General features: G+C 41.5%; 1 protein-coding gene and 1 pseudogene across 1 annotated transcript; both read right to left on the bottom strand.

Moving 5' to 3' along the window:
- Window positions 1-5060: 5060 nt before the first annotated feature.
- LOC139009855 (olfactory receptor 7A10-like) lies at window positions 5061-5975 on the bottom strand. Its single transcript, XM_070413969.1, has one exon. The coding sequence runs from the start codon at window positions 5883-5885 to the stop codon at window positions 5061-5063; it is 825 nt and encodes a 274-aa protein (XP_070270070.1). The 5' UTR covers window positions 5886-5975.
- A 5027-nt stretch (window positions 5976-11002) lies between these two features.
- LOC139011473 (olfactory receptor-like protein OLF4) lies at window positions 11003-13053 on the bottom strand (annotated as a pseudogene).
- Window positions 13054-16222: the final 3169 nt, after the last annotated feature.

Below are 16222 nucleotides of genomic sequence, written 5' to 3' on the forward strand. Positions count from 1 at the left end.
AAAGCCCTAGCTGATTTGGCTCAGTGGATAGAGTGTAGGCCTGCAGACTGAAGGGTACCAGGTTGGATTCCAGTCAAGGGCATATGTCTGGATTGTGGGCTCGATCCCCAGTAGGGGATGTGCAGGAGGCAACCAATCAATGATTCTCTCTCATCATTGATGTTTCTGTCTCTCCCGCTCTCTTCTTCTCTGAAATCAATAAAAATATATTTTTAAAAAATCAATGGGAAAATATCCTTAGTTGAGGATTTTTTTAAAAAGGGAGAAAGGGCCATGAGTCCAAAGAAGGAAATCTTGCCTATTATGATAACACTAGGATCCCAGTGCACGAATCCGTGCACCTTGAAAGGAACTGTGGGCTGCGAGGCTGCGGTGGGCACAGGGGCGGGTATCAGCCCATCCTCTGCGCCCCTTCCTGGCCCCTCCCACCACGGCCCCCAGTCCCCTGTCTGCCGGCAGCCCTGCTCCCGCTGCCTCTGCTCCCATGCTCTGGTGGTGCGGAATGATTGGGGCAAGCACCAGCAGTGGGTGTGAGTGGGGCTATTGCTGTCAGCGGGTGCAAGTGCAGCTGCTGCCCTATCACCCGTCAGGAACAGGGGGAGGTGGAGAAGCCCTCAAGGGTGATCAGGGCTAGCAGCCACCACTTGCACCCGCTGATGGCAAAAAGCAATCCGGACCAGCGCTGGGTACCAGTAGCAGGTGCAAGCAGCTGCTTTGGCACTGGCTGCGAGGGCAAGTGGGGCCCACGCCAGCAGCAGGTGCAAGGGTTGGTGGGACTGAAGCATATGGGAGCAAAAAATTTTCAGCAACCACCAGAAGCTTGCCCAAATGACAGCAACTGATGCCCCGGCTCACCTGCTCCACCATCCCACCATGTTCTGCGCTCTGCCATCTGCTGCCAATGCCCACCATGTTCCACGCGCACCCCCTGGTGGTAAGCGTATGTCATAGTGACCGGTTGTTCGGTTGTTCCGCCATTCAGTCTATTTGCATATTACAGTTTTATATATAGATAACTGGAAGTTTGTACCCTTTGACCTACATCTCCCCATTTCCACAGCCCCCAGCCCCTGGTAACCACCATCCTAAATAGAGTCCATGTATAAGTGAGATCATACAGTACTCATCTTTCTTTGTCTAACTTACTTCACTCAGCATAATGCCCCCAAGGTCTAGTTATATATGTATATATATATATATATATATCCCTACTATGCAAATAGACCAAATGGCGGAACAACCAAACAACCAAACAACTGGTTGCTATGATGTTCACTGACCACCAGGGGGCACATGAGGAACATGGTGGGGAATTGGTCATGGTGGATGGTGGAGCAGGTGAGTGGGGGCACCAGATCAAGGTGGGGTGCCGGTCGCTGTCATTTGGGTGAGCCTCTGGTGGTTACTGAAAATTCTTTGCTCCTGCATGCCACAGTTTTGCCCAGCGCTCACACCTGTTGCCGGTGCTGGCCCTGCTCACATCCATTGCAGGCACTGGAGCTGCCACTCACACCCGCTGCTGGCACCTGCCGCCAGTCCTGATAGCTCAGTGCCATCAGCTGGTGCAAGCACCAGCTGCTGACCCCGATCAGCCCTGAGGGCTTCTCTACCTCCCCCTGCTACTGAGGGACGATCAGGGCCCGCAGCTGCCTCTCACACCCACTGCCATTGCTGGAGCCATTGCTCACACTCACTGCCAGTGCCTGGCACCGGTTCCGATCGCTCAGTGCCATTAGGGGGTGCAAGCAGCGGCTGCTGGCCCCGATCGCCACCTCTTCCTGCTCATACCCACTGACCGTGCCAGCTCTGCTCGCACCTGCTGCTGGTGCCGGCCCCAATCGCTCCACGCCATCAGTGCATGCGAGCGGGGCCAGCACCATCAGCATGTGGAGCGGCAGTGGCGGGAGCGGGGCTGCAGGCAGAGAGGGTACCAAGGGCCATGGCAGGAGGGGCCAGGTGGGGCTGTGGAGGATGGGCCAAGACCCACCCCTGTGCCCACCGCATCCTCACGGCCCACAGTTCCTTTCAAGGTGCATGAATTCGTGCACTGGGCCCCTAGTAAGATGAATAAGTTCTAGGGATGTAATGGACATCATGTTGACTACTGGTATAGTTATACTGCTGTACTATATACTTGAAAATTGCTATGAAAATAAATCTTAAATGTTCCGACCAGAAAGAGAAATGTTAATTACGTGTGCCAATGAAGGTGCTAGCTAATGATTTGATGTAATTATATTGCAGTTTTTAAATGAACCAATGATCACTCTGTATACCTTAAACTTACACAATGTTATAGATCAATTATGTATCAATAAAGCTGGAAAAAATACAGAAAAGAAAACATGGTTAGTACAGGATTCATATTTGTTCCCCAGGGTCTATAGAAAGAACACTAAAGTAATCAGTAGTTGATACTCTTTATTGCAGTAGTCCTGTTCTCAAAAGTTGCCACTAATACTGAATTCTGTCTCTGCTTTCAAATCCCTATTTTCTCTTGTGCATACACTTCAAATGCCACCCCCTTCCATCAGGACTGCCATACCCAACAAATAAATCTATCATATTGGATTATGAATATTTTAAGAGCTTGTCAATAAAAAGAAAAGCAATGTCAACATGAGGGTGCCAACAAAGGATGGTATCAGGAAAACAACAGCTCTCTAGCTCTTTTAATCAATGGGTTAAGTCTCTGGACTTGAAATACCCGGAAGGAAATTTTTTATTTCTTTCCTGCCTATAAATCGTAAGCTGGAGGCAAGCAGCAGAAGGGGCATGGTTATTTTGGAGGGGCCTGACCTCAAGAGTAGAACTTCCACATATGCTTATTAAACATATTTTTACTCTCACTCTCTTCTCTAAGATCATTCACCATTAAGGGCAGATATAGAAGTAAAACTTTATTGAAATAAAATTTACACGAGTGGTAGACTGTGTGCAGAGATGGCACCAATTCTTTGTCTGTTTCCATGTCTTCGGCAATGTGACTGTGAGCTCCTCCCATCCAGAGCTGTAGTTTTCTTCTCCACCTCTGAATCTGGGCTGGAATTAGGATTTTTTTTAGTTGGTTCGGTAAAATAAAATATGGTGGAAGTGACAGTGTGCTTTACCAGGCCTTGGTGCATTTCCACTGCTCTCACTCAGAACCATGGCTCAGCCATGTGAACAAATCCAGTGGGCCTTCCAGAGGAGAGGTCATTTATTCCAGCCAACCCCTCCCGAGATCAGTCACCATAGCTGAGCCCCTCATACATTAGAAAGCCCAGCCAAGGTCAGCAGAGACACCTCCGCTGACCCATAGCTGACTGCAGACTCATGAGGAGACTAGCAGAGATAGTAACACCAACCAACTACACAAACCCATTGGAAAATAAAGGAATTATATTAAACCATTTGCTTTTAGGATGGCTTGTTACATAGCAATAGTGAATTGATACTGTAATCAAACGAAAAAAACTGAGGTAAATTACAATAATCCGCTACTTCTTACTTTGGCATTTGTACTGATATTTGAGGACAGCACTCACAATTACACTGTAATTCCAATGCATTTTAAGTAACTGTATAAAAGTGACTCCATTGAGATTCCCTTCCAGGCAGTCAAGACAGGATGGAAGGACATGCTTGTTTGTGCAAGAAAATCTGCACATAACTGGGCAGGATTCATCCTTTGATCATAAAGATTGAAGATATGGTCCTAGCTGGTTTGGCATAGTAGATAGAGCATTGGCTTGAGGACTGAAGGGTCCCAGATTCGATTTTAGTCAAGGGCACATGCCTAGGTTTTGGGCTTGATCCCCAGCAGGGGCATGCAGGAGGCAACCAGTCAATGATTCTCATCATTGATGTTTCTATATCTCCCTCTCTCTTTTTCTCTGAAGTCAGTAAATATATATATATATATATATATATATATATATATATATATATATTTGAAGATATTCCTGAGTATAAAGATACATAGTGTGCGGTAGTGAGATTGTTCAGTCACTTTCCCTTTAATGGATTTGAAAAAATTTAGAAAAGGGGAGATAGTGAATTTAGAACACTAGAAAGAGTCACATTAGTAGGGAGCACATTTAAAGTTTTAAGGAGCCCTGGCCTGTATGGCTCAGTTGGTTGAGCATCATCCCATGCACGGAAAGGTTGCTGGTTCTATTCCTATAGAGGGCATATTTCCAGGTTGTGGATTGGATCCCCAGTATGGGAGACAATCAATCAATATTTCTCTCTCATATGGATGTTTCTCTATCTCTCCCTCTCACTTAAAAAAAACATATCAAAAGAAAGTTTTAAAGCAAAAACAGTGAAATAGTTCAGAAAAGATCATAAAATACACCACATAATTTTTCACCCCACTGAATAAGGAGCCTTACACATGGACAGTATATTCCACACTTTATTAAGTACACAAGTGCCATGAAAAACATTTTTGTACAGGAAAAAATTGTATGGCTATTATTGCTTCATCACATTTAAGGTCATCTCTGACTCTAACCATATTAGCCCAATCTATCTATTAAAATGTGTATTTCCTTGTAGACTCTTCTTAGAAACATGTGTTTGATAGTCAATTTTAGCCAGTGGCTATGGTAGGCATGTGGACACAGAGATGAATAATAGAATGAAGAACATAAAGCCAGAAGACCAACTATAAAACATACTAGCATGTCAAAGTCTACATTATCAAGAAGAGCAGTAGAGGTAGTGTTATAAAACATAATGATGAACAAATAAGTGAAAACTGTGGTCTCAGAGTTACCTCTAAAATAAAGTTATACAAATGACCTTAGTAGCCAAGTATAATTTTGCCCATAGGGGTAGTATAATTCATTACTATTCTCTCAGGAAAACAATAGAAAAATTACTTGGAATGAAATATGTCATAAGATAATAAATTATGCTCAGTAATTCATGTCAACCTATGAGGTAAATGAGAATTTCCAATTACATATGGTCCAAATATTGGATTAATTTCTGTCAGAACTTCTGGTCTTGAAGATTTGAACCCTGAATTCTTGGGCAATTCTGCAGCCTAGTACAGGTGGCCCATGAAAAGCTTACCTGTCAAGGAATCTTTCCAGGGCCCTCTTTATGTCCTTGTTCCTCAGACTGTAGATGAAAGGGTTCAGCATGGGTGTGACCACGGTGTACATCACCGATGCTGTTGCACTTGATTGTGAGCTCCGGGAAGCAGCAGAGCTGAAGTATACTCCTAGGAGCGTATCATAAAATAAGGAGACAACTGAGAGGTGAGATGCACAAGTAGAAAATGCTTTATACTTCCCCTGAGCTGAAGGGATTCTACATATGGAAGAAAGTATCTTAGAGTAAGAGTAAAGGATCCCTGCAAGGGAACCACCACCTAGCAGCCCAGCTGTAAAATACATTATAATGTTGTTAAGCAAGGTGTCAGAACAGGCAAGTTGGAGCACCTGATTGAATTCACAGAAGAAGTGTGGGATTTCCAAGTCTGAACAGAAGGACAGATGCAACACCATTAAGCTTTCTAACAAGGAATTCAGGACACTCATGATCCAGGACAGCAGAACCAGCAGTCCACAGAGCCGGGGGTTCATGATGACCATGTAGTGCAGGGGGTGGCAGATGGCCACAAACCGGTCATAGGCCATCACAGTCAGGATAAAGTTATCCAACCCAGCAAAAAGTATGAAAAAATACATCTGTGTGATGCAGCCTTCATAGGTGATGACTTTGCTCTGTGTCTGGATGTTCCTCAGCATCTTTGGGACGGTGGTGGAGGTGAAACAGATGTCTACCAAGGACAGGTTGGAGAGGAAGAAGTACATGGGTGTGTGGAGGTGGGAGTCTGAGCTGACAGCCAGGATGATGAGCAGGTTTCCAAACACAGTGACCAGATACATGGAGAGAAAAAGCCCAAATATGAGGGGCTGCAGTTCCAGTGCCTGTGAAAGTCCTAGAAGAAGAAAATCTGAAATTTGTGTACCATTGTTTCGTATCCTGTGTTGGAGGACATGGCTACCAGAAAATAGAAAAAATAAATAAATAATTTTCACATTAGCAGGCATTAGTAACTGAGAAGAAATGACATTTTTATGTTTTAGGATAAGGAAAATAATTTCCATTTCTGATGTGTGATTTATTTCCCATTATGGTATCTCTATTGGCCTTTCTCAAAAGAATTTCCTATTCTACCATCAAGCTGTTCTTCAAAAATAATGTATATTGCTGCTTTATTGAGAATATCTCTTATGCATTTGAGGAATATATATTGACCATAGACCATGTTCCAGACACTGTTCAGAGTATGGCATGCTGAAAATTGGTCTTCCATCAGTTAATTGTCAGCAATTAGTTCAATGTTTACTTCTTTTAACATCAGAAATTAGTCATTAATTTGTTAATCAGGTAAACAGCCATAGGCTGGTCCTATCAAGAGACCTCAGGTACATGTGCTTGGCTTTGACTCTCTCAGAAACTTCCCTGTAGTACCTACTGGACCTTTGGACTCACCTGTTTGGGAACTCTGAGGGGAAGGTCTCCATGGGAAGTCCAACCTCCTGGATGCTGATGATGGAGACTGAAGCTCTCTGCCCAGACAAGACAGCAGGAAGGAGGCAAGCACAGGTCTCCTAGACAAACTTAAGATTCCAAAAGCAACAAGCAGGTCCCATCCAGCCCAAGATCACAAATGCTGAGAGACTGGAGATGAGGAGATATTTACAGCTCCCTATGTTTGCTCATTAGGTGCATTTCTGTTTTCTTACTGCAACTTCTAATCACCTGATTTCCCTGTGGGTCTGGACAGAAGGGAATGTTTTCCTGGAGATACTGTTCCCAAGAAACCTGCTTAGGATTCAAGTGAATTCTGCTTAGAGTCCAGTGTCTATTAGTTCTTCCTCATTACATTTGTTGGGTTCCAGAGGAATAACATCCCAGCACCTTATCTCAATCCTGATTTAAATTTTTTCCAAATTTAAGACTGAGGATGCAGTCTGGATTAGAAAAATTGAATCTCCAAATATTGACTTGTGGCAGGGATACAGGCCCTGATATCTACAGAAAATTGCTATTTTTCTTTTTAACAAGGGGGGAAACTAAGTTCCTTTGATATAAACTTTGTGTGTTACACACATTAGCCAAAACAATTTGGCATTTCAACCTTATAGCACAAGTTAAGAGCTATCATTTAGTCACCTCACTATGAAATATTTGTTGATTATAAGAAACATATTTCCATTATTTTACATGCTAATCTAAGCTTGGACTAAGAAAGTAAGTAGACTCTTCCCTGTGGCCTCCAGAAACATCCTAGCCCTGTAAACATCTTGATTTTAGCCCACTGAGACCCATTTCCTGTTTCTGACCTAAGGAATTATAACAGCATGAATGTGTTTGTTTTAAATCACTTGTGTGGCCATTTTACATTAGCATTAGAAAGTCAATAAACCTTTATCCAATGAAAATTTTCCTCAGGAAGCTGAGATCAAGTGGCTCTATTCATTCATTTAGCCTCCCCTGGCTAAAGGCATTTTGCATTGTAGTCCCCGCTTAAGTAAAAGAAATGTGTAATCAGTTTGGAGATATTCAGGCTCTTTAACTGGTAGAGAATTTCTTATTGCATAAATATAAATGTGCTCCAGATTTTGATGCCTTTGAGGCATTAACATAGGAAAAGCAATTCATCATTTAAGTTCATGTCTACCATTTACTTTAAATTTTCATGTCTAAATTTCTACATCGTTTAATTTTATGTTAATTCAAAAATTCATTCTTTTCATTTCTATCCTCTTTAAATTTCTCTTAAGTTTCCTTTCAACGTGAAATATGTGATTATAAATGAATCTATGTTTGTGTAAATATATGTTGGTGTGTTTGAAATAAAAATGTATATGAATAAGCACAGATATACATACACACTTTAAATTGGAATTCTTTATTTTGGCTCAATGAAATATGGCCATATATTTTATTTATTGCTTGCAATATTCCTCTGAAGTTACGTTTACTATCCCCATGACGAATGTTGCAAGCAATAGATGAGATATATGGCCATATTTCATTGGAAATTTAGGCTTAGGTATATTAAATGTTTAACAATTACTATAAGAAGCCATTAAAGTTTATTGTGTACTTTCTTGACATATGCAAGTGGAAACATGAGGTATAGACTGCAATTTTTGTATGACTTTTATTCATCAAATAGTGGATTTTTATCATGTTTAGTTTACATTATGTAATTATACTTTAAAAAATGGAAGGAAAATAGCCTAGGATCTAGAGCTCAGGTATCTGATTCCCACTGAGAAATGGTAGGAGTATCTCTTTTAACTGGAGAAAAGTAAGTTTCATGAATATTGGAACCACGGAAGTAAAATAAAACACTTCATATTCAGTACTATTTGTTTTCTTTAAAATAGAAGATAAAATTAGATATAAAAATAAGGTAAACTGATGACATACTGCTTCAAAGAAGATCGCCATGGCCACACACAGCACCATGAATGAGCCTTAGAAATACATGTAGAGACTCACCACTGACTGCAGTCTCACAGGGAGACTGGCAGAGCTCAGAAAAACTCCCTAACATGCAATCTCACTTGGTAATAATGGCATTATATTTAATAATTTGCTTGTAGGATGGCTTGTCATACAGTAATAGCTTAATGATATAATAATCAAAGTAAATATAAGGGAGGACACTAGTTATCTGCTGTTGGTTGTTGTTGTTTTTTGAAACTTGTTTTCTTTTTTTTCTGAATTATAAACTGTTTTTAATTAACTGATAAATATTGAACTTTGTAGCCTACAACAAATAATACATCTCCTTTTTAAGCACCCATGGAACATTGACAAAAGACAGTCAACTTCTTAGCCACACATTTTAAAACATCAGAAGAAGAAATTCAGATATATTCTCTAACCACAAGGCCATAAAACTCAACTTAAAAAAACTTTATGGGGGAATTTTTTAAAGCAATCTCCTCAAATACAACTTGGTCAAAAGAGAATTATTCAAACTACTATTTAAAAGATTACAATGAGTCCAACTGGTGTGGCTCAGTGGTTGAGCATTAACCCATGAACCAGGAGGGTTTGATTGGTTTGATTCTCAGTCAGGTCACATGCCTGGCCTTGGATGCGATCCATAGGAGGGGGCATGCAGGAGGCAGCCCATCAATGATTCTCTCTCATCATTGATTTTTCTATCTCTCTGTCCCTCTCCCTTCCTCTCTGAAATCAATACAAATATATTAAAAAAAAAAAATTACAATGACAACTCTATATGTGAAAACTCAGGGTGTAACCAAAGCTGTACTCAGATGAAAAACATCCTTAAAATTTTTCAGTTAAAAAAAATAAAGCATGAAAATCAATTGAATTCATTAATAGAATAAAACAAGCTTCAGGGAAGCAGATTCAGTTTATAACAAAAACAAAGTCAGGAATTAATGGATTTAAAAACAGAAAAACAAAATTTATAAATCCAAACCATACCGATGTCTAATAAATCTAATCAAGAATAAAAGTTAGGAGACACAAACAAAATTAGAAATCTCACGGGAGAATAACACTTTCTTTCCCTAAATATATATTTATTGATTTTAGAGTGAGAAAGGAAGGTAGAGGGAGAGATGGAAACTTCAATCGGCTGCCTCCTACATGCCCCCCATTTGAGATAGAGTCCGAAACCCAGGCATGTGCCCTGACCAGGAATTAAACCAATCAGTGCTTGGGACAACACCCAGCCAACTAGGATGCTTACCATTTTTATTTTATTTATTTCTTTTAGAAGACAGCATTCATTGTTACTATGTTAGTTTATTTAAGACAACTATATATAAAAACTTATTGGAGGTTCATTTCTCTGTAACCAGGAGAGGTGGAAAGAACACATATGTGTATGTAGGAAAACTGGCGACCCTGTGTCATACAACTAGACAAGAATGCAATTTCTCTCTTGAGTCATTCTTTGATCATAAAGGATGAATATTATCCTGAGCACCATAGAGATGTATAGTGGATGGAACTGATAATGATCATTTACCATCCTGTCCATTCTTATGAAAAATTTAGAGGGAGGGAATCTATATTCTTTATTTTAATAAAAGAGTCACATTATAGGAAGCACTGCAAATTTTCAACCCAATAAAATATAGAGAAACACCAACCAGTCTTCAATCATATGTATATATCCCTTTCCAAATGGGCATCATTCCTCCATATTTCAATGAATAGATGGGTAGCATGAAGAATAAACATTTTACATAATAATACAATGTGTGATTTTAAAATATGCTCCATCATATTGAAATTCATCTGTGATTTTAAAGTGGTATTAGGTCAACTTATTTATTAAAATTTATTTTTCAATGAAGAACCCCTTGGAGACATTGATTTGATAATCATTTTGTAAGTGGCTAAGGTAGGGGTATGAACACTGAGCTAAAAGAGAACAGGATTCCAATGAGGAGAATAAAACCCAGTGACCAGCTATTAAACACACTAGTATGTCAGAATCTACATTATCAGGAGCAGCAGTTGAGACAGTGATATACAAAGAAATTTCAGTCATAAAAGTGAACAGCAGAGGTCTCAGACTTTCTAATCATACAAAACGGTGTAAATTGCCTTAGTTATTAAGTGCAGCTTTTCCATAGGAGTAGTGCAATTCAGGATGATTCTTTAGTAAAAAAAATAATAATAATAATTATTTGGTATGATATATGTCATTTGAAGAAAAATATTCTACAAATACCCATGTTGTCTCATTAGGTAAATAGTATTTTCCAAATATTCTGATGCAGGATGAAATAAATTTAGGAAAGTAGAAAAACAACAAAGAGAAAAGCTGTTGAATATCTGAGAGAGCGGAGAACTTAATTGAGTTATATATGTTGAATAGAGAAGATGAGGTTAAAGAAATAGAAATTCCAGGAAATAAATGGAAAGAGAAAGTTCTGCTTCCATAGCCTGAAGATCATCATGATGTGTGACTCTGAGCCTTTGACCCCTGCCATCATAGAAACATCTTCAGTCTTAGGACAACTGGCCTATTTGTAGTTTCCTTCACAAAGAATGTCTTCAGAGCCTGTTTGATGTCTTTATTCCTGTGACTGTACATGAAGGAGTTCAGCATGGGTGTGACTACAGAGTACGTGACCCAGGCTGTGGCACTTGAATGTGCATTTTGTGTAGCAGCAGAGCTAAGGTACTGAAGTACGGTAGCAATCATTTCAGGTGGGAACTGTAGTTTAACTCTAACCCTGCTGTTTGGCTTATGTACCTATTTGCTTTGTTTAACAATGGACAGGTTATTTTGATTTTCTGAATTATATAAATCATCCCATTCGATTAAATGCCTTATTGATTGTAATGTGAATATCCCATGGGTTGTGGTCATACTGGTCTTAGAAAGCACATTTTTCCATTACCTGGGAAGGACAGCACAGTTATCCCAAGGTCAGAGGGCTCTAGACCCAAAACTGTGATTTAGATAACATGCCTAAGTTTAACCCAGGTTATCCAAGGGCTCTAGATAATGTGTTTATAACATGCTGTTTAAACTGCTTTTTGCAAACTAGGTCCCTCATTCCAGACCCGAGGGCTCTAGATAATGTATTTCTGTCAATTAAGTGACCCCCGAGACCCAAAACTATAATTAACATGCTTAATTCTGCTTCTGTAAACTGCTTTTTGCGAGCCAGGTTCCTCATTCCAAACCCTGGGATGTAATCAATACCTTTGTGATTTTTTGCCTGTATAACCTTGGAGCTGCGACCATCTTGTTACTATGAGGTTTGGGAAATGTCCCCTCATAGTCCCGGATTGCAATAAATGTGACTCTTTAATTCGACTTCTTGAGGCGTCCTTCTGTGATTCGCAGATACATTACAACAGTACATATCTAAATTCATACCATAAAATAAGGAGACAATTGAGAGGTGAGACACACAAGTGTTATACTTCTCCTGAGCTGATGACATTCCATCTGTGCAGGACACTATTTTAGAATATGAGCAAAGGATCCTAGAGAAAGGACCAGCACCAAGCAGGAGAGCTGAAAAATACATCACCATGATAGTTAAAATTGTGTCCGAACAGGCAAGTTTGATCATCTGATGGAGTTCACAGAAAAAGGAGGGATTTCCATGTGCATGCAGAAGCACCGTTGTAATGCCATTAAGCATTGTAGGAAGGAGTGCAGAACATTCATGATCCAGCATATCAGAACCAGCAGTTCACAGAGCTGAGGGTTCATGGTGATCATGCAGTGCAGGTGGTGGCAGATGGTCATAAAATGGTCATAGGCCTTCCAAGTGAGGAAGAAAACATGCAACCCAGCAAAATACATTTTTTTGACAAAAAAAAAAAGTATGACAAAATACATCTGAGTAATGCAGGCTTCATAGGTGGTGACTTTGCTCTGTGTCTGGTTGTTTTATAGCATCTTTGGGAAGGTGGTGAAGGTGAATCAGATGTCTAGCAAGGACAGGTTGGAGAGGAAGAAGTATGTGGGTGCTGGAGGCTAGGAACAGTAGTTTGCATAATAAATGCAAGAGGTCCATCAAAAGGTTGATGGACACCTTCCACAGGGCTGAAGATCTGCATATGATTGCCTGCTGCCAGACAGCTGAGGGCAGTTTCCCCCAACCTGATGGTCCTTTATTGTTTACCAGGCCTTACCTTTGATATGTATATCTGCTTTGCTAGAGGGCAAAATGTGTGAATAAAAAACCTTGGGTGCCGAGATTCTACTGGAACTAAGTTTCCTTCTGGCTCTCCAAAATGCCTTTCAAATTTATATTTCTTGTCTAGTTTCTTTAATCCATTTATGCACAGCCCCTTTGCCATATTTCTTGAACCTAGTAGATGCTGAGAACGACCCCAGCACATGGGTATGTGGAGGTGGGAGTCTGAGCTGATGGCCAGGATGATGAGCAGGTTTCCCAGCACAGTGATCAAGTACATGGAGAGGAAAAGCCCAGATCTGAGGGGCTGCAGTTCTGGTTTTTCTAAAGATCCCAGAAGAAGAAATTCTGAAATTTGTGTAACATTCCCAGGTTCCATGTGGTAAAGGTGACTACTAGGAAAGATGAAAATAACATGACTAATTTTCACAGAGTTGCATTCCTCACATATTTAAAGTGCTGTAATTCATATTTTACACCAAGAAATTAATTTTATTACTGTGTGTATGGCTACGGTCCCTTTTAAGGGATATCCAGTGCTACACCTGATATGGAATATTTGTCCCAATCACCTATGTATCTGAGGGGTTCATGTATTCTATAGTTTTAATGAGAATTTCTTCATGTTTCGCAAGAATGTAAATTGAGTGCTGACCATGGTTAGGCACTGTCCAGGTTGTGAGAATAGGGTGCTGAAGAACAGAAGCCTCTACAATGCAATGAGGGAGAAAGAATGCAGAAGCAAATGATAAAATAATAAATTATTTCATATGGTGGCTGTTATAGTAATAAGTTTAGTTAGTATAAGATAGCATAATCAAATTTTATTTTTTTATTAGAGTGAATTTTAAACTTTACTTAGAAGTGAAACTTAACGTGTGTGTGTGTGTGTGTGTGTGTGTGTGTGACCATGATAAGTACTTTGTAGCTCCCTGCATGTGCACTCCTGATAATGTAAAGTCCGGGGTGCAAGCCGCTGTCACAAAGAACCAAGAGACGCTTTCTATGCAAACGCAAGGGGTTTATTTAGCTTCCAACATATGTCGGGGCCCACAACAACTCACTCTGAACGCGGCAGAGCAGCGGCCGTGAGCCCCGACTAAGGGTTCAGGCATAGGTTATATACTTTTTCTAGCTAACGGGGGGAGCAAACGGGGGAAGCAAAGGGGTCACTCTTCTGGGAATCTTGGCGCCGTTGTGAATTAATGCCTGTCCACTTTCTTATCAGGTTGCTTGCTTTTCAGTTTACTCCCGGGCTGCAGCCATCTCCGTAACCTCCCTGGCTGCAGCTGTGTCCCATAAAAGTTGATTGTTCCATCTCCCCCTCCTAACCTTCCTGATTGCTCTGGTGCTTGTTAAATGTAACACTCTGGTAACGCTCTGGTGCCGTTTGTTCCTTGACCTCTCTGACCTGATTATATTGGCGCCTCTCATTCCCCCCTTTTTCTGTGGACGGTTTCTAATCTTAGAGACCCTCAGGCTCAGCTAAGGCTGAGTACTGTTGCCTGATGATAAGGAAAGAAACTATTTTAGCTTTAGCAACTTCTATTGAAATAGGATTTTTCTTCTTAAAATTTCTCCATGGCTATTAAAAAGCCAAATTAAGATTAATTTATCTACTGTCCTGATGTTTGTATAAACACAACAAGAATGGTAACTGACTACCTTTGCTGGAATTTCATGGTTGAATTTTAATGTGCCCCGTAGGGCTAGGAAGCCATGCCACCCAGCTGCCATCAGGCCCGCCTGCAGTATCTGCTGAGTTAGGTGAATTCTTCACCTGTAGCAATTCCACCTGAGCCCACGCTCCAGGCTTTAAGCCCATCTCAGTAGCCCTCCTACTTGTTGCGGCCCAGAGCGTGTGGGGGCTCCGCAGGAACGTAGAGGCATCCCTACTGCTCCCCTTTTACTCTTACCAACCGCCAGTGATGGTAGGGCATTGGCCTGACACTCCAGCGCCAGCCATCTTCAGGGCTTCCAAGCAGAATACCAGGCTTCCTTCGTGGCATTTTTACTGGCTTCAAGTCTTTAGAGCTTAGACAGGGCTCTTTAAAACATGATACTCCAGTCAAAGTTTTTCGTTAATAAAACCACTATTAGGAACCGGTCTTATTGAATCTATGCAAAGAAATGTATTGCCATGTTAGCATCGCCAAATTTCGGAGGAATTACATAAGAAGAAAGACATACTGATCTACTCTAAGATTTTCTGACTTTCCTTGCCAATTCCTTTTAGTTGTTGGCATTAAACTTTCTTTTTATGTATAACTATGCTTCAGACTTTTTACTCTAAACAGGCTTTTTTTTTTTTTTTTTTTCTCTTTTCAGACTACCCCTGACATGGGCATGGTCATAAAGGCCTGCAAGCAGTACACAGGCTGCCAACTATTAGCTGTCTCTCAACAGAGACCAAAACCTGATGGGCACTGTTCCCTGCCCAGGTGGGCACCTGCCCTCTTGGCAGCTAGGCACCCTTTACTTTTTGGGGCTCACCCCACATAGTACCCTTCCAGGATAGTCAACATACATTTAAACCTGCAAGAGAATTAAAGGTTAATGTGACAATGAAACATAATATAGGCATCATGGCCGCTTTAGGCAGCCACATCTTCTGCTACTAAACATGTGATTCTATAAATTGTCCTTGTCTCTTTGGAGCCATGTCCATGAAGATGCAGGCATTATCTAAGTCTATTCAATGTTACCAGCATCAGGCAGGTCGAGCACGCTGTAGCTTGACGAAGTCTTTCCGGATCATGGATGGGTCCGCTGACCGGACGTGGGTGTGATGGACTCAGGTCACGACGCCGTCTATCTTGAGAGCGGTGGGGGTCGTCAGCACCACGGAGTTGGGTGTAGGGACCTTTCCATTGAGGCTCCAGGAGGTGCCTTTTGCCTGGGTGGCGCCAAGGCGCAGCCAAATGTCCTCGTGCGCCCTCTGGAGCCCTCTCAAGAAAAGAGACAATTATCTTTTTAGTGAACAAGTATCTTTACAGTCTTGGGCTCTTGAGCAGATAACAGGAACATCATCCAAGTCCCCTGATGGGGGCCTGACAGGAACAGATGTGGGGGCCTTTGGCTGGGGGTATAAAGTCTCCATTCTTCCTCCCTCGGCACTGCTAAGGGCAGGATCATTGAAGAGGTCTCTTCACCTAGGCAGGGCTGTGCTGAACCATCTGGGGCAAAAGTGGTTTCTGCTTTCATTTTGGCTAAAAGGTCTCTGCCCATTAGAGGGACCAGGCAATTTGGCAAATACAGGAATTCATGAACCACCTGATGGCCGCCTAACTGACATCGGCGGGGGCGGCAGAACAGTCTGCAGCTGTGGTCCCGGTAGCTCCAATAATGGTGACTTCCTGTCCTGAGAGGGGAGCTACCTTCTGAGTAGCTACCGAGTGCTCTGCCGCTGTACCAACCATAAAGTTCACAGTCTGGCCCCCGATTTTCATTTCGACCATCGGTTCATGGGGGCCCAGTTGGAAAGAGCCCAGCCTGTCCTAGTCAGAGTCAGCTGTTGCCAGTCCGAGGAGGTCTGCCTCAGGCGGCTC

The sequence above is a fragment of the Myotis yumanensis genome, unplaced genomic scaffold (genome assembly GCF_028538775.1).
Source record: "Myotis yumanensis isolate MYYU_CA2020_CCGP unplaced genomic scaffold, mMyoYum1.0.hap1 SCAF_5, whole genome shotgun sequence".
In the NCBI taxonomy this organism is placed as follows: Eukaryota; Metazoa; Chordata; class Mammalia; order Chiroptera; family Vespertilionidae; genus Myotis; species Myotis yumanensis.